Below are 22,253 nucleotides of genomic sequence, written 5' to 3'. Positions count from 1 at the left end.
TGCAGCGGTAGATGATACATGGCAACTGCGCTGCGAAGACAGCTTTGCTGAAGCGGGACGGTGAAGGACGGCTGTTAGACGCAGCAGCATGTTATTACGCTGTATTTATTGTATGCGGTTTCATCGAGGTAAGCCCTGCTGCTCTGTGCTTGCGCAGCTAAGCTCGTGCCAAATGTTTTATGTCTGCCTATATATCTGTGCGGAGATGCAAGCCATGGATAGTTTAGGTCAGCTGTTGTCAAACCCATGCCGAGAGACACGGAGCCCCTGAGGGCCATGACGAGTGCTGTTATTGCATATGTGTGTGTGTGTGTGTGTGTGTGTGTGTGTGTGTGTATGTGTACTTTTATACGCCTTTAATAGCAGCCTGTGAACACAGACAGACTTGTTTATTCTGCTGCACACTATGCGCTGAGGCCTGGTTAGCACCGCAAGCACACGTGTCCCACACACCCAGACAGTCCTACGCGGATTAGTTGTAGTAAATATGGCAAGCCGTTTTAACATAAATTCGGTTTTGCCGCCCTTACATTCCAGATATCTCAAATTGTATTATGACTAGACGTTTTAGCGATTTAAGATATCTCTAATTATATTTTGACTAGTCAAAATACCTATTTGAGATATCTCTAATTACATTCTGACTAGTCGAAATGACGTCAGATTTACCATTGACTTCTATGGAGACTTCAATTCAAGATATCTACAATGAATTACTGACTATCTGAAATACACATTTCAGATATCTACAATTAAATTACGACTAGTCATAAAGTAAATTCAAGATATCTCAATTTCAGTTTTGACTAGTCATAATTCTAATTAAAGATATCTCAAATTACACCATAATTCAAGATATCTTAAATGTATTTTTGGATAGGAGAAATGTAGTTTTGACTAGTGAAAATTAAATTATAGATATCTTAAAAGCAAATAATGACTAGACAAAACTAAATTTAAGATATCTTGAATTGTAATTTTGACTAGTCAAAATTACTTTTAAGATATCTCTAAATGAATTCGAGATATCTTGAATTATTCGGCTTTTCCATTTAAGATATCTTAAATTGACATTTTGACTAGTCAAAATGACATTACTGATATCTTGAATTAGCATTCTGTCTAGTCAAAACGTCACAGATTTACGCAGCATTTTGGCGGACATTCTAAGGCATTCTAGCCTTCGGCTACTTGATTATGCTATTCAGTGGTCCACAATGTCAGATCAGTCCAACTCAAATGCTCGTGTTTTCAACACAATATTCAGCGCTGCAACTCGAGCTCGACATGAATTAAGAAATACAGATAATTTAGTCTCTGCAACAAGAAGACTTTTTCGACGTCAAGTGCAGAGAAGCCGAGGTAAGTGGATGTTCAGTTATCGGTTCATATAACTGTAGCTTTCCAAGCTACGTTAGCTTCGTGCTAGTGGAATAATTAAATATTTATTGAGAAAATTTAAGTAGCCTATTTAGTTAGCACTGGAGTTGCCATCCGCCCTATAAAATATGGAATTGTCTATAAAATACGGAATAGTCCAATATTTTGGCAAATAAATTTTACGTCCCGAAGCGATATGGAAAGCGATTTGTAGTGTATTTGATTTGTTCCCATCTCGCACCAGCAGCGGGCGAGAGGCGGGGTACACCTGGACAGGTAGCCAGTCCATCGCAGTCTTTGTTCATTAGGATAAATGAAATTATTGGCTTTCGCATTTTAATTTCACAATTTTCATAATCTACATGAGACGCCATGGTGGGCGTTTCTTATTGAAACTTAAAAGGTGGCATCCCCAGTTACACACTCCATGTTATAGAACATCAGTTAGCATCTATGAAGGATCAATGGTGTGATTCTGTTGTGTTCATTGCAGGCTCGGTTGGGAGGCTGCCAAGCCCTGTATGGAAGACAAATATTTTCTTGCTTTCTGGCCCTAATATTGATGTTCTCCCTTCTCCCTCGGATGTACAAAGACTGAAGAACCATGGATTAGGTGGGGATATATTTTCAAAAAATATATTATTTCATACACCCGCATAATGTGAAGGAGTTATTTTTGCTTTTAACATCTCCATTTGGGTTGTAATTCACCACTTCATGATAATTTTACTCTTTTACCAGAGTCATCTGGTGGGCTGATGAGTTTAAACTTAATTGTCGTGTTCTTTGTTATTGTGTTTACCATTGATTATTCAGGCAACCCTGTGCATGAGGGGACAGAAACCAGGAGCTCCAAAATTAACCTGAATTGGAGCTTGTCTGAACTGAACAACTTTGTATGTCAAAGCTACCCACACATCAGCCTAAATCTGGTTGGCTTTGAACTGGCAAGAGCTGGAAAAGGAAGAAAGGTAAAAAAATTACAGGTGAATTCTGTGAGGGAGCTGAAGGAAAAGGTTGGCAAAAGCAGACTCTACATTCTACCACGAGCAGATGTGTCACAGGTATGATTGTTTTGTACACAAAAATAATTTTATGTAGTGTGGTACATCCAAAGTAATATCTTCCACTATAATTTGAAATGTCTTGGCCATGTCTAGGAAACCTACTCAACCTCAGCAATGTCCAGGAGTTTGCTTCCAGAACCATCAACTGCACCAGAAGTACAGGATGTCTCTCCAGAGGCTGAGAGTACCAACAGACAACATTTGGGGGAAGAGCAGGTCATTAATTTCAAGAACAATATATACATTTTAATTTTATATCTTATTTCTGATGTTGACTATAACAATCTTGGTGCTGTATTCACAATAGGCACTTCTAGATTGGCGATCTCTGCGGTCCCAGCAAGACGAAGAGTATGAAGAGTCTTTGTTAGCAGACCAAGAAAAAGTGACTTACCATTTTAGTTATCATCATTTGTTGTTGCTGTTGTTGTTGCTACTCACAATTTTCTTTTCTACCAGGAAAGGAGAAGACAGTGTTACAAGGCCTTGGAGGAAAGACGCATAAAAGTAAGAACTATTACATTGTTAGGATGATTGTGGTTTATGGATTACCTAAAGGTTTTAGTGCTCATGTTTTAGGCAATTGAAGAACGCCAGCAACGGCTGGCGCTATATGAAGAACCGTCAAGTGGACTGGTGTTGAAGTTCAAATATCCGAATGGATTCATCAGAAAGAGAAATTTCAATGTGTCGGACCCAATTCAGGTAATGTGTTCATTCAGAGAATGTTTATTATTTATTTTCAAGTAACTGAAATGACATTACCCTTTTTTTAAAGGTCTTGTTTGACTTTGTCGGACAAGATGAAATGGCAAGTGAAATATTCAGTGTTCAACAAGCAACATCATCCACACCAACTGAGAGTACCTCATCAGGCTCACTTATGGATCATGGCATAACAACATCTGCAACTTTGTACGTGCTTTGGATTTCAACTCTAGATATTCAGGTAAAGTAATTAAGTCCAAATCCTATACAATGTCGTCTCAGTATTTTTTATTTTTTCCCCCAAAATGTTTCAAAATTCTGCAACTAGACTTTTTACTAGATCCCAGAAACGAGAGCATTTAACACCAGTATCGGCTTCTCAGCATTGGTTACCAGTTTGTTATCGGATTGATTTGAGGTCTTTCAGCAAAGCGCTGCAAAGGCCTATTGTTTTCATACTGTTTCTTATTGGTTTTTAAAACTTTACATGGCCTAGCTCCAGCTTATCTTCAAGACCTTCTTCACGACCATTCCAGTGCTAGAACACTTCCATCAAATAATAAATTGCTCTTACATATTCCTTGGACCAGATTGAGTGACAGCGATTAAGAGCAGCATTCGCCGTCACTACTCCTAATCTTTGGAACAACCTACCTATTAACATTAGATCTGCCCATAGTCTGGAACACTTCATAACGCTCCATAAAACTCGTTTTTATTCTTTGGCTTTTTGTAAGGCCTGACATTGTAGTTTACTTGTCTGTTTTAATTTGTGTTTTATCCTTATGTAGTTTTGTCTGTGCTTCATGAATACTGTACAGACCTTTGGAGCAATTAATATCTGTTTTGAAAGTGCTTCATAAGCAAGATTGACATTGACATGATTAGGTTTTTGTTTTATTTTGCTTAGGAAAAGTGTCCAGTTCAGGCGGATGGAGTGCTGGAGCAGTCACTGTCTTCTGTCCAAAGTCTACAGACATCGCTTTCTGACCAAGCACTGACATCTTTGTCAGGCCAGTCACCACTGGCCCTAACATCTCCTCAAGTGCTGTCAACCATGCCCAACTCCCAAGTAACATCAACTTCGTTCTCCTCCCAGGCAACTGTGTCCCAGCCCTCCACACAAGTACAACCAATTTTGCCGTCTTCTGAAGTTTCTTTGGTTGCAGCCTCAAGGCTGCCCCTCTCCTCCAACCCTAACCTGACTCCACAGGTGATGACCATTGAGGACCAGGCATCAGCTTCTCCATTTACTGAGCAACCTATAATTCTCCTGGAAGACCAGGAAGAGCCACCTGAGTCTCCACAACATCCACCAGAGTTGCCTTTGGATGAGTGAGTCAAAATTGCATATTCTGGCAGTGTCAGTACAGTACTCTCAGTTGGAGTAAACCATTGTTTACTCCAACTATACAGAATAAAATATATTTTCTTTTTACAGAACAGATCTTCAGACTATATTAGCAAAACTATACAGCAAGGTTGATATGACTTTCTGTCCTACAAGCAACCAGATAAATGTGTGCAGGGACAGGATTTTAGAATGTAGCCTGCATGCCTTCAGAAGACGCCGTTTTGATCCTGCAGCAAAACTGGATGTTATTTTTGTGGATGAAGAGGACAACGCTGAAGGGGCAGTTGATGAAGGTGGTCCCACACGGGAGTATCTAAGACTGTTAATGAGGGCCATTCATCAATCTAATGTCTTTGAGGGGCATGAGAATGACCGCCATCTAGCTTTGGACACTAGTGGTCTGTATTCTTTTTTGTCTATTTTTCCCCCCCAATTCTTAAGGATGGAAAATTGTCAAGTAACATTTTTTTTTCTTTAGCGCTGGAGTCAAAAATGTACTACTGTATTGGAAAAATGATATCAGTCTGTTTGGTGCATGGAGGCATTGGACCACATTTCTTCTCTCAAAGGCTGTATGACCAGATTTGTGGCACATTGTCTCAACATACCCTGGTTGAGGAAGTTGTTAACCATTCATTCAGACAGCAGTTGATCAAAGTTAGTAGCAATTTTAAGAATTTTAGATAATGATCATAAGCTTATATTCAGTTTCACATAATTTTTTTTCTTTTTAGATTCAGGATACAAACACAATCGTGGAGGCAAACGAAGCCATTATGCAAGCAGCAGATACCCTGAGCATTGTTGGAGCATTAAGGCGTGTAACTACTCTGGAAGAGAGGGACTCCCTTGTGCAATCTGCTGCAGACTTCTTTGTAAATGGCCGAGTATGCACTGCATTGCAACAGTAAGCAAGATCCTAATTTTTTTATTAGAAATCTTGTTGTATTCTAAAAGTAAGACCATATTCTCATTTCTTAAAGGTTTGTGGAAGGTTTGAAGACTCTCAATGTGCTAGACGAGATTCAGAAAAACCCTGCAGTATTTCATGAATTGTTTGTCTGTGAGGAGAAACCACTCTTGGCGCGGGACCTGTACACACTTTTCCAAGTGTGTTTTTCTGTGCAAGGCAGCAATAAAAGGAGGATAGAAAATCAAACCATATGCTACTGGAGAGACTGGTTGGTGGATATTGAAGGTACAATTATTGTGATACTGTAAGCACAACCGGTATCAATTACATTTTGTGACCAACTTATCACCACTGTCCAAAAATAAGTAATCATTGTTTGAGTATAGAGGCAGACTTTTTAAATGACTAGTGACACCAAAAACAGTTAAATTACTAGAAAAGTCTCTTTCCTGGGAAGTCTTTTGTTAAGCTGCCATAGAAATTGTCTGTCTTTTACCTGTGAATATATATTGGGTAATTTCTTGCATAAATGCATACTTTTACATACTATTTACAATGATCATGCTTAGTCATGGTTCGTCTTCAAAATGTTTATTGATTTATATTTATTAACAAGAAATGTAATGTCATCACCAATATAACAAGATTGAGGAGTAACAAGGAGAGACATTTAACACATTTTATTCCATGTCTTTAAGAGTACACACTGGATACTTTATTACAAAGGTCATAATTTCAACATTTTGTCTTTCAGAAGGAGAATGCAGTCCCATTACCCTTGAAATGATACTGGAGTTCGCTTCCGGAGCATCCACGGTACCTCCACTGGGCTTTCCCCATCGTCCAAAAATTGAATTCCTCCATGAGGTTAACAGAGTCTTCCCAGAAGCAAATACTTGCCTGATAGTACTCCGCCTTCCTTTACACCCAGACTATGAGTCTTTCACAAAGTACATGACAGACGGGGTGCTGCAGGCACCTACCTTTGGTGTTGCATAATCAGCTAATAAGTGTAATAAGCAGTTATTTTAAAAGAGTTGGAATGTTTTGAAAAGTTAAGTGTTTTAAAGCAAGTTATAGTAAAAGGTAATGTAATGGCCGAACTTGGAAAATATTGGAATGTAAATACAATATTTGCTTTTTTTTTGTGCAAAGCTTAGAAGTCTTTTTAACCACTTTTTTGTTTCACAATTTAAAGGTGGATGTTTGAGCAACACTGCAAAAACAAAAGATCTTATCCAGTATTTTTGGAACACTTTCTAGTGCAAATTTCTTAGTACACTAATGATAAAACTAACTTACATGTAACTTTTCATCAAGACATGACCTTAATAATAATTCTTTAGTATTGTTGAAAAGTAATAGTTACATTGGCATATTAATTTCACTTATAACTGAACATCTTTCCTTTGCTATAAGTGAAATAATCTGACAATGTAATAAGTCCTTCATTGTTATTAAGGAAAAAATGACTTAAAACAAGCTCAAATCTTGATGAAAAGTTACTTATATCTTACTTGTCTTATTTGAAGTGTAGAAAGATTTTTGCACTGGAAAACCTTTGGTAAGATTTTTTTGTTTTTGCTGTGTAAATGGGCATTGTAGTTTAATGTTTTGTAATGATTGTTCTAGTTCATGTAATGAACACTGCTCATTTGGATTAAAACCAAAATCAAATTCTAAAGAACCTCAAAGGGCCCAAAAGATGCATTTGAAAAGGGAGTTAGGAGATACTAGTCATTTCTACATGAACATTTTCAAAAGTAGTTTTTATTGTTCTTTCCCTCTCCAGAATGTGTAATTTGTCATGTCTTTAAACACCTTAACATTTTATAATTACATTTGTAAGGTTACCAATTCATGTCAGTTCTGAGTTTTATTTGTAGTAATTGTATCTTTAGAACAATGCATCTGATCAAATGTTCTTGATGTTTGTCACTCCTCAAACATAGTGACATGTACTTAAATCAATAAAACATTTGCAATTTCTGCACAACAGGCCTGGTATTTCTCCTTCAGATCTGAAATATGATTGACTGCAAGATTAACTGACTGAAGTTGCTGCTGACTGAGCCTGGTTTGGGTTGGTTCTACAACTACACTAGGAACCTCTTCAGCATCACTAGTTGGTAGTGGCCAAAGGCCATGCTGTTGCAGAAGTTCTTCAAGAGTCTCTGATGCGCTGGAATTTTCACCAAATACGTTGTTAGTTGCTGTGCTGTTGGCACCCATGTTTGCCAACATCCGTTCAGTCCAGATTTGTGTTGGTGTTTTATTGTTTTCTGTACGCAAGGAATGGTGGTTCCATCCCTTTCTGAATTGTTCCAGTTGGCTTTGAATCTCAGGAAGAAAAACTATGTGAAGAGAAAGTTTGTGCACATCGTTGCTGGGATCCAAGAGGGCTGAATCTTCAAGATTATAAAACGTGCTATAAAATGGTTCCAGAACATGTAAAAACACATCCCTCCAAAGACGCTCAATTCTCTGATTATGGATGGATTCCCCAGTTAGATGACTCCGACGTTCAATGCCCTGAAGGAGATTCATCACCAGTGCCACTTGCACATTCTCGCCACCATGGTCTGACCTCACTCTAGAAGGTAAGCCATAGAGGTCTGTTGCCTTGAGAAAATGGAATAGCACTGTTGAAGCGCGATTGTCTGTGCTGCAGTTCAAGTAAGTAATTAAGCGTGAACATCCATCGATGCCACCATGGACCACAAAGCCCCACCTAAATGGAAATACAAAAGATGTATAAGGAATAATGTATACAAATGTGTATAGTGAATTTAGTTCTAATACATCTACTCTGAAATACATTCTGTATATTTTCAGATACCTTATGAGACGCATGTTGCCATCAATATGCCATAAACTGTTGGGATACGGCACATGATAGACACGTCGAGACACTGCACTGCTCCACCTCCTTGCAGTTGCCATTGGGTTGATTCGAGCCATCATCTCACGGACCTTACGCCGTGGAACCACTAGTCCTCGTGCATGCAACAAGCCTCTCATCATCTGGTTCAATGAAGGACATGTGGTCTTACTATTTTGAACCACCACACAATTTTACATTTTGAAAGAAGTCTTTTACAAAATATAGGTTTCAGATTTCACATCTGGTCATAAAATAAATGATTTTTTTTTTAATCATCATCATTTGTGACACTTCAAATTAAATAATAAAATAATTAGTATTCTGCACCACCACTGTTGAATATATTACTTCAGAAGTAATATATTTAGATTCCATACCTCCGTCCCAGAATTTGGATACAGGGATTGAAGTTGTCTGATATTAGTTTCAAGGTCTTCATCAGTCACTGCAGTCAACCTTCCCCTGATTGGTACACCAAGTGCTTTGGACTTCTTATAAAGAAATGATGTTGAGCATCCAAAGATGTTTGCCATCCTCTTGACCGTGTGTCCTTGGGCCAAAAGAAAGTCGATCTGCTCTCTTGTAATATGAATTGCTGGTCTACCGCGAGCACCTAAAATAGAATCATATTCAAATGCCTTAGCATAATGTTTACTTTACACATCTGCTTTTCTCTGTCTATATCTGCCTGTCCTCTACAGGTAAGGCAAGGCAAGGCAACTTTATTTATATGGCACCTTTCAGCCAAAGACAATTCAAAGTGCTTGTACAAAAAAAAAGTTGAAAACAACATACAAGACGATAATAAAAAAGAAAGTAAATTAAAGATCAAGCAGGTGTCCCTGTGTTTCCTAAAGGTGACACTATGCATATACATATACATTTGATATACATAATTTTCTGTTGCAAATGCATGAACACAAAGCTTTAAACTTTTACAGTATAGACGCTGGAAAGCAACTTAAAGTATGAATCAGACATGACCCGGGGGTGCGCTATTATTTTCAGAGGAAATAAAGGAGGGTGCTGTGAGGCCGTCTAGCATGTCAAAATCAAGAGCTAGCTAGCTTTACTATAAATTCCGAAGAGAAAGATAGCTTTACAACAGTATAAAAAAATACGTCCAGTTATTACCTGAACTGGCCCGGGCTGCAGAATATTCCCCATTTCCAGTTTGGACATGGGTCGATAGTAGCACTTTCAGCTCCCGTAAGCCGTTTTTCAGGGCATTGTGTGTGTCGGTAGAAAGTAAATCAGAAATTCTTTGCAAATTTCTTAAGCATTCTTCAAGTACACGATTTTCGCGCTCTCCGCATATCCCATACTGAAGAGCTCTTTCTATATTGTGGCATTTTCTTACAATTTTGTCCAAAACTGCCAGCGCCATTGAATGTTCAGGCAATTGTTTGGACAGCTCAGTACAGCCAAAGAGGGGCTTACACGCAATCTCTTAATTCAGATATCTAAAATTGTAATTCTGACTAGTCATAATTACGTTCGAGATATCTTAAATTATAATTACGGATGTGTGACCCTTCCAATGACGAATCCGGTGACGTCATTTGAGATATCTTGAAAGGAATTTTGACTAGTCAAAATGTAATTGAAGATATCTTGAATTATTATTCTTCCTAGTCAGAATGTAAATAGAGATATCTTAAATTACCATTCCGGATAGTCAAAATGTAGTTTTGTCTAGTCAAAATGCAATTTGAGATATCTGGAATGTAATTACGGATAGTCAGACGAAACCGAATTTATGTTAAAACGGCTTGCCATATAGTAAAAGCCTCTTTCCTGGATGGCACAGGTTGTACCAGCCAGTAAAATATGTCTCGTCTGAAGTGCCTTGGAGAAGCAGTCGTGCTCCTGGGTTTTTTCAAATTTTTGTCACACTGCAAATAAAAAAACGTTTGTCTGATTTTTTTATTTATTTGGATTTTATGTGACCGACCAGCACAAAGTAGTCCATATTGTAAAGTGGAAGAAAATGCACGCAAAATTATCAGAAGTCTTTACAAACAGAACGCAAAGCGGAAGGGCATCGTGTGTATTTTACATAAATACACTTTGTCAATCCACTGTTTGCTCATACTATATTGCAACATATTCTTTTGGAATATATCTTGACTAGTTTTGCTTATTCTTGCTTGTTTTTTTCCTTGCAAAATTTATCATGTTCAATAACACCGATGAATAATGTCATGTCTCTCGATCTTTGATGGTGACGTTCTAAAAATGTTTCTGCTCTAATCTGAACTCTTCTGTTGTAGCTCCCGTGTTGGACACCCTGTTGGGAGGTTAAACTCTGTCACAGGCTCAGGTTTTCGACACCTCTCTCAGGTTTTCTTCCAGGAATAGCGTGTTTTCAGCTCTGTCCATTTTCCATTCAACTGTGACTAGAATGCATGCCCACAGTATGATGCCGCACTCCTTCCAGTGAGGATATTATATTCAGGGTAAAATGTTGAGTTATAATTTCTTCAGTTTAGTTTTTGTCCGTATAGACAAGAATAACTTATTCCTTGTGTTTCCCTCATCCCCTTTATGCCTTATGACAAATAATACATCTTATTTCTGTGTTTCTTGCTATTTTTGGTCTATCACATAAAATCCTAATGAACACTTTGAAGTTTGTGTTGATAACGTGACGAAATGACAAAATGTTCATGAACTATGGATCCTTTTGCAAAACAGTGTTTTAATTTTAATTCCTCCATGTCTATCCGAGTGCAAAGCATTGTGACACTGTTTGCAGCGCTGCCTCTCATCGTTTCACGAACTAAATAACATCTTTTTTCTTTTCTACTCTGCAGGCATTATAGGCACATTAAAATTTTCCAGAATTGCTTTGGGCAAGTTGTATTCTAATTCATCCAGCTTAAACAAACAGGCTATTTAAAGGACATCAGCCTAACATAAGCCGCTTTATTTTGAGTGAACGAAGACGGTATAAATAGACTTTGAATAGTGCAACAAGTAAATGCTTCATGTGAAATGGCTGGCGTTACATCATCGCCTGCAAGAGTGAAGTTCTGGAGAGGCACTGGGCTCTTTGGGCCAGCCATTATGGTTTGTACTAATGTTCTGGTTTCACAATCCAAACATTCTCAGAGCTGTTATTTGGTCTCTTTTTTTCCCCCTCTTGCTCAGTAATTTGATTTTTTTTTTTTTTAGCAGAGAAAAACTGTCAACATGAAGCAGAATCCGCTTAAACATAAAAGGGATAAAGAGGAGAAAGAAAATGAACTATAGACGACTAATGCCCCTCGTAGGTGGACAAGTTCAACAATAATGGGGTTTTGTATGATAGACAAATGCATCACTGCTGCTCTACAACTGTCTTTTAGCGTCTGGAAAGAAAAGGAGAAAAAAAAAGATGTTTGTTTCAACCAGAAAAATCAGCCTAATAGTAAGGTGTTTCTCCACAAAGACAGCCAGAGGTCTGTGTGGATCCTGCCGGTAATGTAGCGTCCACCGTGCGGTTGCACTGCAACTCATCATTACTGCTGGCTTGAGTTGCCGCTGCCGAAATGACTTGTATAAAATATCTGTCCTGCTCTAAGTGCTTCCAACTGGTAGCTTAATCATGGGTCAAACCATCATGCGTCTCTTCTGCATTTATCTTCTGTCAGGAAGAGTTCCTGCTCTCTCATTTTTTTTCAGATCCAGACCAGTATGAGCAGCATCAGCATCTTTCTAAAGCCAGGCTTGAGTATCTTAAGTTTTCCACGGCTGGGAAATTTGCTGCCTTTTTTTTATTTCTTTCTTTTTTAAACAAAGTAACATGGATCAATGAGCCGGTCTCCTGACCTGTAGCGCAGACGGCAGTCTGAGAAATTCTAAACTCAAGAGAATCAGAAGACAGTCGCTGTCGACTCAACATGTGACACAGACCTGGAGCAACTCTGAGCATCTGCAGTTGTTTACAGAGGAGAGGGAGTGTCGTGAAGCAAAGTTTTTGGTTTGTTGCAACCTGTTAGAAATTCGCAGCGTAGTGTTCCCCTCGCTGGCTATCGCAATTTTAGAGTTTAAGTTGGTCCGTGGTAATAAACCTCGTTATGTAAAACACAGGAAGCAAAACAGAAACGGTTTTGTGCATTTGTCCACAAGAGGGATCTGACAAACGAGTAAAATAACTTAAATCTTGATAGCAAGGTAGGCTAAACTTCTTCCATTTTGAGGCCGTTTTTATGTTTTACATGAGGAAATTATTTGAACAACAGTAACCTTAGGTCTTTTCGTAAATAAACACCTATTGCCAATGTGACGCGTTTTTGTTTTTGTTTTGTTTTTTTACACTAACTGCTATGATGTTTTTGAGATTGGAGTATTTTTGACATAAGCCTGGTTCTTTGGTTAGCCGTTAGCTCTGTAGCTAATCCAGGTTTCATTAAAGTTAAGACACTTAAGAGGACTGATTACTATTTGCTAGTCTGATGGCAAATAGACTAGCAAATTCCACTAAATGTCTGAAGTTTCTTTTAATGGCCTAACAGTAGAGTTCAACAAAAATATGCAATAGGTCCAAATGAGTTGACATCATTTTCCGTCCTATTAGTGGGGATGCAAGTCAACTTTAAACATCCATCCAATGTCTACGCCAGCTTGTAAGTGCAGAGTGTCTATTATCAGGACAAAGTGACGGTTTTAACATATATGCAAAAAACCAAAACAAACAAACAAAAGAAAAAACCCATCATGTTTATAAAAGTTACATACTGCAGCTTGAAGTGATACGTTTCCATCCATATAATTCAAAATAGTAGCTCTGAGGCTGCATGTGTAGTCTGCTGACGTGATGCTGCATTTAGATTCTGTTTAAAATATAGCGCTCAGTGAGCAAATAAAAGGTAAGATTGTGACTTGACTTGTTCCCGTTTAGGGATCGTCAAACCACCTCCAAGCATCATTTGTGTGAGCCTTGTACAAGTGGCGGGTTCCCAAAGAAGCGTGTTGGAAAGAGCAATCAGGGTAGCTGCGTTCGTTTATTGCTGTTATTTAATTAAAGCTGAGTGTTCTTAGTTGTTAATTAATCTGCAGTTGCACAGCACTTATAAAATTAGCTTGTTTGCGATGGCATGAGTGTGATTTTTCTTTTTTAATTATTTTTTATTACGTGTGGTTGTTAGAAGCAGAAACACCATGCTAGCTATCCCTGCATCTGTAGTTCAACTGTTTTACGTCTTGGACGGCGTTCAGAATATAGAGTGACATTTTTCTCATTAAGAAAACGAAGATAGCGCTGAATCTATTATCTCACTAATAAAGCTCTGGCTCCGAGTCTGGTTGTAGAGCCGTACCGGTTTTTGATCTGCATTCCAGTGAAAACAGCTCATTTGATAATTGTCCTGCAACTCTTGTCTTTTTTTCTAAAGCCTTCCCAATGCTCTGTTTTCCAACAAGATACAGCCCATCTGAAAAAAATAAATAAAATAGATCAAATAAAACAACAAAAAGGAACAAGTAATGACAAGAAGAAAGAGATGCAGATAAACAGATCTTCCAGTTTATCAAGCAAGGCACGAAAGTGTAGCAAATCCGGCACGCTGCACGAAGATCCAGGCAAGTGCCTGGCATGGCTGGCATGGTGCCGCGGGAGAGTGTGTGTTTGGGGGGGGGGGAAGGGGCTGCCCAGCCTGACGCATGCCACGCATTTCTGTGTGTAGCTGATTGCTGTCGCCACATGGGCAGCTGCACAATGCAAACTGCCAAATCCCTCTCCACGGTTAATAAGTTATAAATGCTAAAAGTCCACAGACCTGCATCAATTCATCCCTTTTAAATTAAGACCAAAGAACGTTTGTGTGAATACCAAGAAGCTGACCTCAGAGCCGGTGAGTGGAAAAAAAATCACACCCTCCAGCGCTCGGCGGCGGTGCAACAGGACTGTCCTGAGTTAAGATGAGCCTGCTTTCAATCACGGCACATCAGGCTTTATATCAGGTCTAATTAGCGCATGTGGGTCTGCAGCACAGAGCTTGGTTTGAGACATGAGTTTTCGTGCACTGCTAAAGTTCCCCCCACACGGCACCAGCAGACCTTATGCTTACATGGCGTGCATTGCGTGGGACGTCTTTATGGGTTCTCTATTTCTCATCTTAAAAGCACATGTGTCACACTGCGTATAAAATTCCACAAGATCAAAAGCACAACAGCACAGATATCCATTTCTGTGTGAGACCTTGCACAAACAAAGCGGCGCTTATCACAGCGTCGTCCAACTTTTTTTATTTTTTTGTCTTTTCTCGGCCTGAGATGGTCCGAAATCTACGAGGCAAGAATCAAGAATGTTGAAGGGAAAAAATTAAGGAGAGACAACTTAAACGTCCTCTATGGGGGAGAGATGTGTGGCAATCAAAAGACCAAATTACAGAAAAAAAATCTTAATTTTAAAATGATTTATATACATATATAATCCTTTGTCAGTCAGTCTGTTGCCAAGCTAAAAAAAAAAGGCAATCTTTTTTTAATGTTTTTTTCATTTTGGAAACCATGAATCCATGTCATTCCAACATCTCAGAGTCGTACCTGGCACCACTCTCACCTCATCATGAAATGCCAGGAGGGTCCAGTGTTTGGAAGGCTGTATTTTACACCAAGCAGTGATCCTGCTCTAACCAAAATGAAATATTTTTGGCCCCTAAACGCAATGATACTTTAGCAATGGAACCTCTCCCCCCCTATATGGTCTCTTGCAGGACCAGCAAGGGCATTGTATCCATTCCATGTATCTATAAAAAGTCAGAGTCAGAAACATTCGAAAAAGATGGAACAGAGGCAAACAAATGTATACTGCTGACTCAAGTGACAGCAGTAATGGAGGATATTACAGTCTGTATATTCGTAGATGATCAGTGAGGTTGTTATTATCGGGTATAAAAGCAAAACTTATACCAAAGATTTAGTCGTTGCTCTGAATTTTTTGTGAGACCCCTTCAAAGAATCAACGAACCCGATCCAAGCCCAGACACCACTGAGGGATTACTGTGACTTTTGACAAGAACCCATGAAGCTGAGGATAAGACATTTTCCATTTCTGAACACAGAATTGTAATCTGCGAGAAATGAGAAATGAGTCATGTCTCGGTTCTTCACGAAAACGCCTCCAGGTTTTACACGCTTTACAAAAAAAATAACGCGGGGTCCATCAGTTTGGGGCTTTCATCCTATGCAGCAGGACAAAGCTTTGTTTCGCATCTCCTCTGGTTATCTTCATGTGTCTTATCTCTCTGGTCTGCAACTTGCAAGTGTGACGAGAATGCCAAAAGCAAAGGACGCATTAAGGAGGCAAGTACTTTATCAAAAGCATGGGGCAGTTAGAGGCTTAAGCCTAAGGACAAAATAAAATTTTACAGCCACTGTCTGGGCCCCTACAGTTAACTGACCTCACGTGAAAAAATCTCTTGTTAAGCATGATTTGATTTATGCAAATTAAGCTAAAATGTAAAAGCAGCTTTCAAGCGTCCTTCCAAAATAAAATACAAAGCACACTAATCGCTAATCAAGCATTCCCAAATTATTGATTAATAAGACAAGGAACACCTTTTTGCATGAGCAGACTGGTCTGGAACATTCAGTTGCGTTGGCATCATGCCTGACGCATCAGACTTCCTTTCTGTCCAAGCATTCAGGAACATTAAATCCTCCTAGACGTCCCCATGGAGGTCCTGACATCTCAGAGGATTCCTTGACGCTCCCATACTTCCCCATGTTAAGTCCACCCATATTTCCCATATTAAAAGGTCGTTTGCAAATAACATAACATCAGTCATTTTACACTTACATAAATTATTCACAAATGGACAGTTTTCAGGACAGCTGCAAGTTCTCCAAGGAGCAGTCACCACTTCAAGTTCACTCTGAGGTCACATGCTGCAGTCTGGCAAAAAAAAAGAAAAAAAAAAGTCAAGAGCAATATCGCAGGCGCTTCAGGCCTCACTCAGCATGTCAAATGTTTTATTTCATGACTCTACACACAGTTGGGGGGATGGGGAAGCACGATTTCCAGAAGAAGTTCTGAAAGAAAAGTTGTTGCACAATTTGTCTGCAAAAAGGCGTTCAAAATGAAAAAAAATAAAAAAAACATGAGGCTTTTGAGGAAAAAAAAATCAGAAAAACTTAAATGGACATATTTAGTACCAAAAGCTAAGGTCAATAAATTAGCACAAACACTAAACACCTGTCACAGTGTTGGAGGGCTGATGATTTGGGCTGCTTCCAGAATGTGAACATTTACAATAGTTCCTGCATGTCATAGTATTCCAGGGAAGCGGTTCTCCGCATGACTTAGAACGAGCCCTGCCCAAACACATCTGATGCTAATGATTGCATTACCTTCTCGGCACGCATTAAAACATTGGATCTTGCATTGACCACCCCCTCTTTTTAAAAAAAAAAAAAAATCAACACGGAAACAACTACTCCATGCAGTAAAGTCTGGCCCTTAGAATCAGAGGGTTGGGGGCCACTGTTCACGGGTCATATGGCAGGGCCGTGATCCCAACCACACTTGAAACTATTAGACAAATATGCCTGGGAAATCGAAGCATCAGTATGTTGAAATCTCCCACTCAGACTTCAGACCTAAACCAGATAAAAATTCTGTGGTATTTCAAAAGACCTGTGAAAAGAAGGCAAACAGGCAAACAGACAATTGGGTAAAATCAAGTCAAATCATTTAAAACTTCAACAGAGTCCAACCCTCCAGAAAGAAATCATTTCTCAATAGCTGAGAGTCTAGAACGTCTGAACGATTCTCGAGCTGTAGGGGTTGGTGTTTTGCTGGAAGGTAAATTTCCACATCTCCGGTCTTTTTCAGTGTCTAAGCGACTTTCTTTTCCCAGTATTGCCCCCTATTTACAGCTCCTGCCATCTTCCTATTAACTTTGACGAGGTTCTCTGCCACTTCTGAAGAAAAGAATCCCCCACATCCTAATGCTGCCGCCGCCATGTTTCAAAGTGGGTTTGAAACACGGTTCTGAGCAGCGTTACTGTTTAGCCAGACAATTTTCTGGCATACATTATACCAGAAAGCAACATTTTTGTCCTATCTGATCAGAGATCTTCTTCCTCGTGTTTGCTCTCTCTCCCCAAGCAGGAATCCTGATTGCCTTTTTCTTTTTTTTTATGCAATAAATTACAGCCAGATTCATGGAGCGCACAACTAATGCCGTTCTGTTCACACTGTCTCCCGCTGTCAGTTTTTCTGAACGCTAATTCCTCTGGCATACCTGAAGCTGATCTACCTTCTTTCCATTTTCATACGACACATTGACCAGCGCTCTATGAGATGTCCAGAACATGGCATATTGTTTTACAGATCAACCCTGCTGCTTCAAACTTTGCCACAAGTGAATCGCAGATTTATCATGTGTGTGTTTCTTATTGAAGAAACACACTCGTGGTGCTGTTTGTTCGCTTTCTGTTCTCCATCGAAACTTCTGCAGCTTTAACAACTAACTGCATTCATACTGAGATTAAAGTAGAAACAGGCAAAGTTATCAGAACGCTAAGTGGTTGTGCTGAATTTTTAGGGCGTTATTTGTATTTGTAAAACAAACAAAAAAGAAGAAGAAAATCATGCATCATTTTGCTTTACAATTCCAATTACCGTAAGTGTTTTGAAGTCTGTGGTCGTAATGTGTCAAAATGTGTAAAATGTAAGAAAGCTTACATGGTATGAATACTTTTGCAAGGCACCGTAAATAAGACTGGCTTGTCAAGCGTATTTTATATGATGGCAGACCAACCACATGGTGCATACAAGTGAGAGCGCATTACAATGGAAATGTTTGTGTGGGTCTGGTCTTTGAACTAAACTGCTCACCATCATATTGTCTATAAAACTTTATTTTTATTTATTTATTTTTTTTTTGAGTAGATACTGGCTGGAGGGCAGAGACTGGCTGAACTGTGTGACTTTATTGGGAAAATTAGAGTAAGTGGTGCGGTGTACAACATGTGTTACTGACAGCGGAATTTATTTACTGGCCTTGGGGAGACGTTCCTCAGTTACGTTGTGGCTGCTGAAAAGCTAATCCTCGTAGTAAATCATGACATTATGCATTCACGCAGCTAAAATTATCCTCTGAAGGTCGGACACTAATTGTCGCCGGGGTTTGGCTGAATCCTGACAAAAGTCCTGGCAATCCACAGGCGGATAAACATCCAGATAAACATAGTTCCATTACTCTGACCACTTCACACGGCCCCTAGACAATGTCCAAACGTTGCAATTTCAATTTGCATGCTCTGAATCATTACACAAAATGCAGGTATTTTAGGTAGGTTGAGAATGTTTTATTATTTTTAACACAGTAATTGCAAGGCAAATGATCTTAATTGTAACCCCAGCCTCTGAAATAAACAAGGCTAAAAAAACGAAAGTGGTGATTATGGTTTTCTTCGGGCCTGATGTGGGATTTGTGAAGCCGCTGCCTTTTCATGTCACTGTTTTCGAGCTCCTGCCCAATATAGACACACTGAATCACTCATCAGAATACATGCCTTAATGGAGGATAGTTCTGTGCAGCTCAGGAGAGATGCTGGATCCGCCTACCCCCGCCTCTCCTCCCCCTTGTGGAATGTTCCCTATGCTGCGCGCGCCGCAATTACCCAAAGTGCGGTGACGAATAGTGGAAAAACTGGTTTTAACAAATTATATTTATCAGTACTTCTTCTTTTCTTCCACCCCACTAAACAGTTAAATCACTGCAGCGAACCGGGAGACATGCATAAATTCCATTATACGACATGAAGTGCTTTAGTGCCTGGGCTGGTTTGTACTCAGTAGAAAGCAAAGCCAGCGGTCTCAGATCGCTGCTTCTCTTGATAGGAATCATAACTGCCTCGAGGTCCTTTAAAGTGTTTACTTTTCTTGAAAAATTAGACCTAATTGGATGATATGAGCATAAAAGTAGTGCAATTGGACATTGACTAAGTTTGTGGACAGGACTTGGATACCAGGCCAGTATTTTAATGCCTTCTACATTAAGATGTTTATCTGTCAGTCAAATCAAAGGCAGAGTTTGATGGATTGTAGAGGGAACGTGAAGTTAAAGCTCTCTAATTAGGGGAATGCAGTTGCTTGGACCAATGGCTCCTGAACCAATTTAATACTGCAGCAAGGCTGAAGAAGAACTTATTATGCAGCAAGAATATATGGTGGCATATATGTTTGAATTAAACTTGAAAGAAAGACATATTTCAATTTACAGTCCATTTCTAGTAGTCCATTTTTATTCAGTCTTATTTGTCGTTCTTATGTATCTGTAATATAATAACAAATGGTAAACGGCCTGTACTTTTATATACATTACATACAGTCATTCACTTACACACTCTGCAAAAATGCAAAATCTTACCAAGTATTTTCTGGTGCAAAAAATATCATGTTGTGAGCCTCCACTACCTTAACTATCTGATACTACACTTGAAATAAGACAAGTGAAATAACTTACAATGAACTTTTCAGCAAGCCATAGGACGCTACAATTCCTTAATATTGATTTTTGTTCAGCAGGTTTTTTTTTTTTTTTTACATGTAAATGAAAAAAAAAAAAATGAAAAACAAAAACAACTGAGACAGACAGATCCAGGGCTTCATATTGAATCTTTCAAGATTACAGTGTTAATTTTGAGGGTGCCGACATTTTTAGTCTGGAGTGTGCGTTTGCCGCAGGGTGCACAAAAAGACTGATTCTTTGTTTTTGTTCAAGCTACTATCAGTTTGGTTGGAAATAGAGATGGTAGTGAGAAGACTCAGCAGGTCAGTTCAGGAAACTCCTCTTCCTGTAGAAAACAGGTGTTTCTCACTCAGTCAAAACCAGAATACCATAATTTGTGAAATATCTCCTTTTTATTTTAACCTGGAGTGGATTTGTAGTAAACATTGCAATGCTGGAGATGGTTCTTCCCACCTAACTTCAAGATAAATAAAAGATGTCCTGCAAAAGCTTCAGCAGTATGAATAATTTTGGTGCCACAGTTTCTAAAATCTGATAAGCAAAGAACCAATCACTGCTAAGCATTCCCATTTAGCTGACAGTCAATGCCGCTAATATTTTAACCCAATGTAACCTGGACAGCGTGCGTCTTTCCATGTGGCTGTCTTTAACGCCATTGGGGCATTTGGAAATTGCGAATAATGAATAAAATTTCACAATTATCCGCTTGAACAACATCGAACATATATTTTTTTTGTGCAAAGGGTTTGGATACATTTTCTTCATTTATTATTTCAGCATAGCAGTCCGTATTCATTGAGCGCCAAAATAAGAAGCCAAATTATCGCAAGCCGATGCCATGTCCTGAGGTCCAATTAATCGTCTGTGACATCCTTCGGTTTTAAAACACACTCGATGGAATGTAAAATGCCTGGCCTGACAGCTCATATTTGCACGCACTGGAAGCTGACTAACTGGCATGTTAAAGCTCATATTCCTTAATTACCCTAGGACTTCTGGTTCTGACAGTACGTACCGATCTCTCTGTCAGGCGCAATCTCATCAAAATGAATCTGTTAAAACACGCTGAAGTTCATAAAATGCTATGCCAACAAAACAGGGAAACCTTGGCAAACCGGTGCAGATTTTCTAAAAATACCAACTGCATTGGTTTGAGTACCAACACTGAAATTATTCAAGCATCATATTTGTGGGTAATGAGAGTCCGTTCAAGTAAACATGCGCTACTGTTTTTGGTAACCGCCTCAATTTTTCATAAATACTCTTAGTGACTGTCAGAGTGGAGATTAATAGACTAGGAAGCTAACCGGCTTTAAAAGCCAAAGATAAAATTAGCATTTCATTATTGTTTACAGAAGAAAACTGGTACAGTGAGCACATGTTGCTTTATCAAAGAGTAAGCAGAAGCAAAGCCGACAGGCTGTGGTGATTCATGTATTGGGATTCCCTCCTGTAAAGATTACCTTTCCTGAAATAAAAACTAAGATTTTAAACCCTTAACCCGCCAAAGGTTTTTCTGAACTAACAAAACTAGCAATTATAAGCACACATTACCAATGGGCTCAAATGTATAATTTGATGAGAGGTAGATATATATACACAAAAAGTGTGTGTTTCGTACAAGTTTACAGTTTATTTTAGTGTACTTAAATTGTGTGCCATTATTGCATTCAGCATGAACTTGAACTTCAAGTAGTCATCGCCTTACCACAACATTTAAGATTGAGATCTAGACTCTACCTGGACAATTTCAACAAACCAGTTGTATTCTCCAGCTATGATTTGCTGTTGCGTTTGGTTCTGCACAGAACCCACTTTAGACTGAGCTATGACCCAAATTTAACTCTAGAATACTTTTCATATGTAGTTCATTGTGCCAGGTGAAGAACAGAGAACAGAAATCTTTCTCCTGGAAACTCTTAACAGCAAACCAGGTGTAATTGTCCAGTAATAAACATTAAGTTAAGTGCATAGAGAACAAGATAAAGCTCTTTGGCATTAACAATGTCTCTGAGCATTGCACCAGTCTAACACTTCAGTCTTGGGCGGTCCACTTCAGAGGAGACAATCCCTGTCTTAAGCAATTTCCATTTGTTAATATGTTTTCTTACCATTTGATAATGGACTTCCAATTGGTTGGAAAAACCCTGATTATTATTTAGATTTCTGACTTCTGGCGAACGTAAGATTTACAATCGGGAGGACATAAATATACAGAGACTGGAGTTCATCTTCTTGAGCATTAAGTGTGACGTAAGATTAAAAACCAAATCTGAACCTTATATTCTTATTTATGTTGAAGGTCCCCAACAAAAGTGGCAAAATTTTTGCTTTGGGTTTTTTTTTCCATTAGCTTTTACCTTCCATGTGCAAATACATAAATTTAACGACAGCTAGTGATACAAAAATGCCTCCATTGTTGAATTGGTCATTTCAGGATCGCTTAGCAGCACAGCAGACTCTGCTTCCAGGAACCGAA

General features: G+C 38.9%; 2 protein-coding genes across 2 annotated transcripts; one reads left to right on the top strand and one right to left on the bottom strand.

Annotated features, from left to right (window-relative positions):
* Positions 1–80: 80 nt before the first annotated feature.
* Positions 81–6,495, top strand: LOC122837435 (G2/M phase-specific E3 ubiquitin-protein ligase-like). The gene is made up of 14 exons (XM_044127789.1): positions 81–128; positions 1,874–1,993; positions 2,197–2,444; positions 2,541–2,663; positions 2,755–2,832; positions 2,907–2,954; positions 3,027–3,152; positions 3,226–3,396; positions 4,066–4,490; positions 4,684–4,907; positions 4,988–5,166; positions 5,244–5,416; positions 5,493–5,707; positions 6,177–6,495. The coding sequence occupies exons 1-14, from the start codon at positions 89–91 to the stop codon at positions 6,419–6,421; spliced, it is 2,415 nt and encodes an 804-aa protein (XP_043983724.1). The 5' UTR covers positions 81–88; the 3' UTR covers positions 6,422–6,495.
* A 723-nt stretch (positions 6,496–7,218) lies between these two features.
* On the bottom strand, positions 7,219–8,784 carry LOC122837538. The gene is made up of 3 exons (XM_044127954.1): positions 8,684–8,784; positions 8,262–8,446; positions 7,219–8,153 (listed from the first exon to the last, which is right to left on the bottom strand). The coding sequence occupies exons 2-3, from the start codon at positions 8,444–8,446 to the stop codon at positions 7,385–7,387; spliced, it is 954 nt and encodes a 317-aa protein (XP_043983889.1). The 5' UTR covers positions 8,684–8,784; the 3' UTR covers positions 7,219–7,384.
* Between the last annotated feature and the right edge of the window lie 13,469 nt (positions 8,785–22,253).

Source organism: Gambusia affinis, linkage group LG09, assembly GCF_019740435.1.
Source record: "Gambusia affinis linkage group LG09, SWU_Gaff_1.0, whole genome shotgun sequence".
NCBI lineage: Eukaryota > Metazoa > Chordata > Actinopteri > Cyprinodontiformes > Poeciliidae > Gambusia > Gambusia affinis.
Note: the sequence above shows the minus strand (reverse complement) of the source record. Positions and strands in the feature narration are given on the sequence as shown.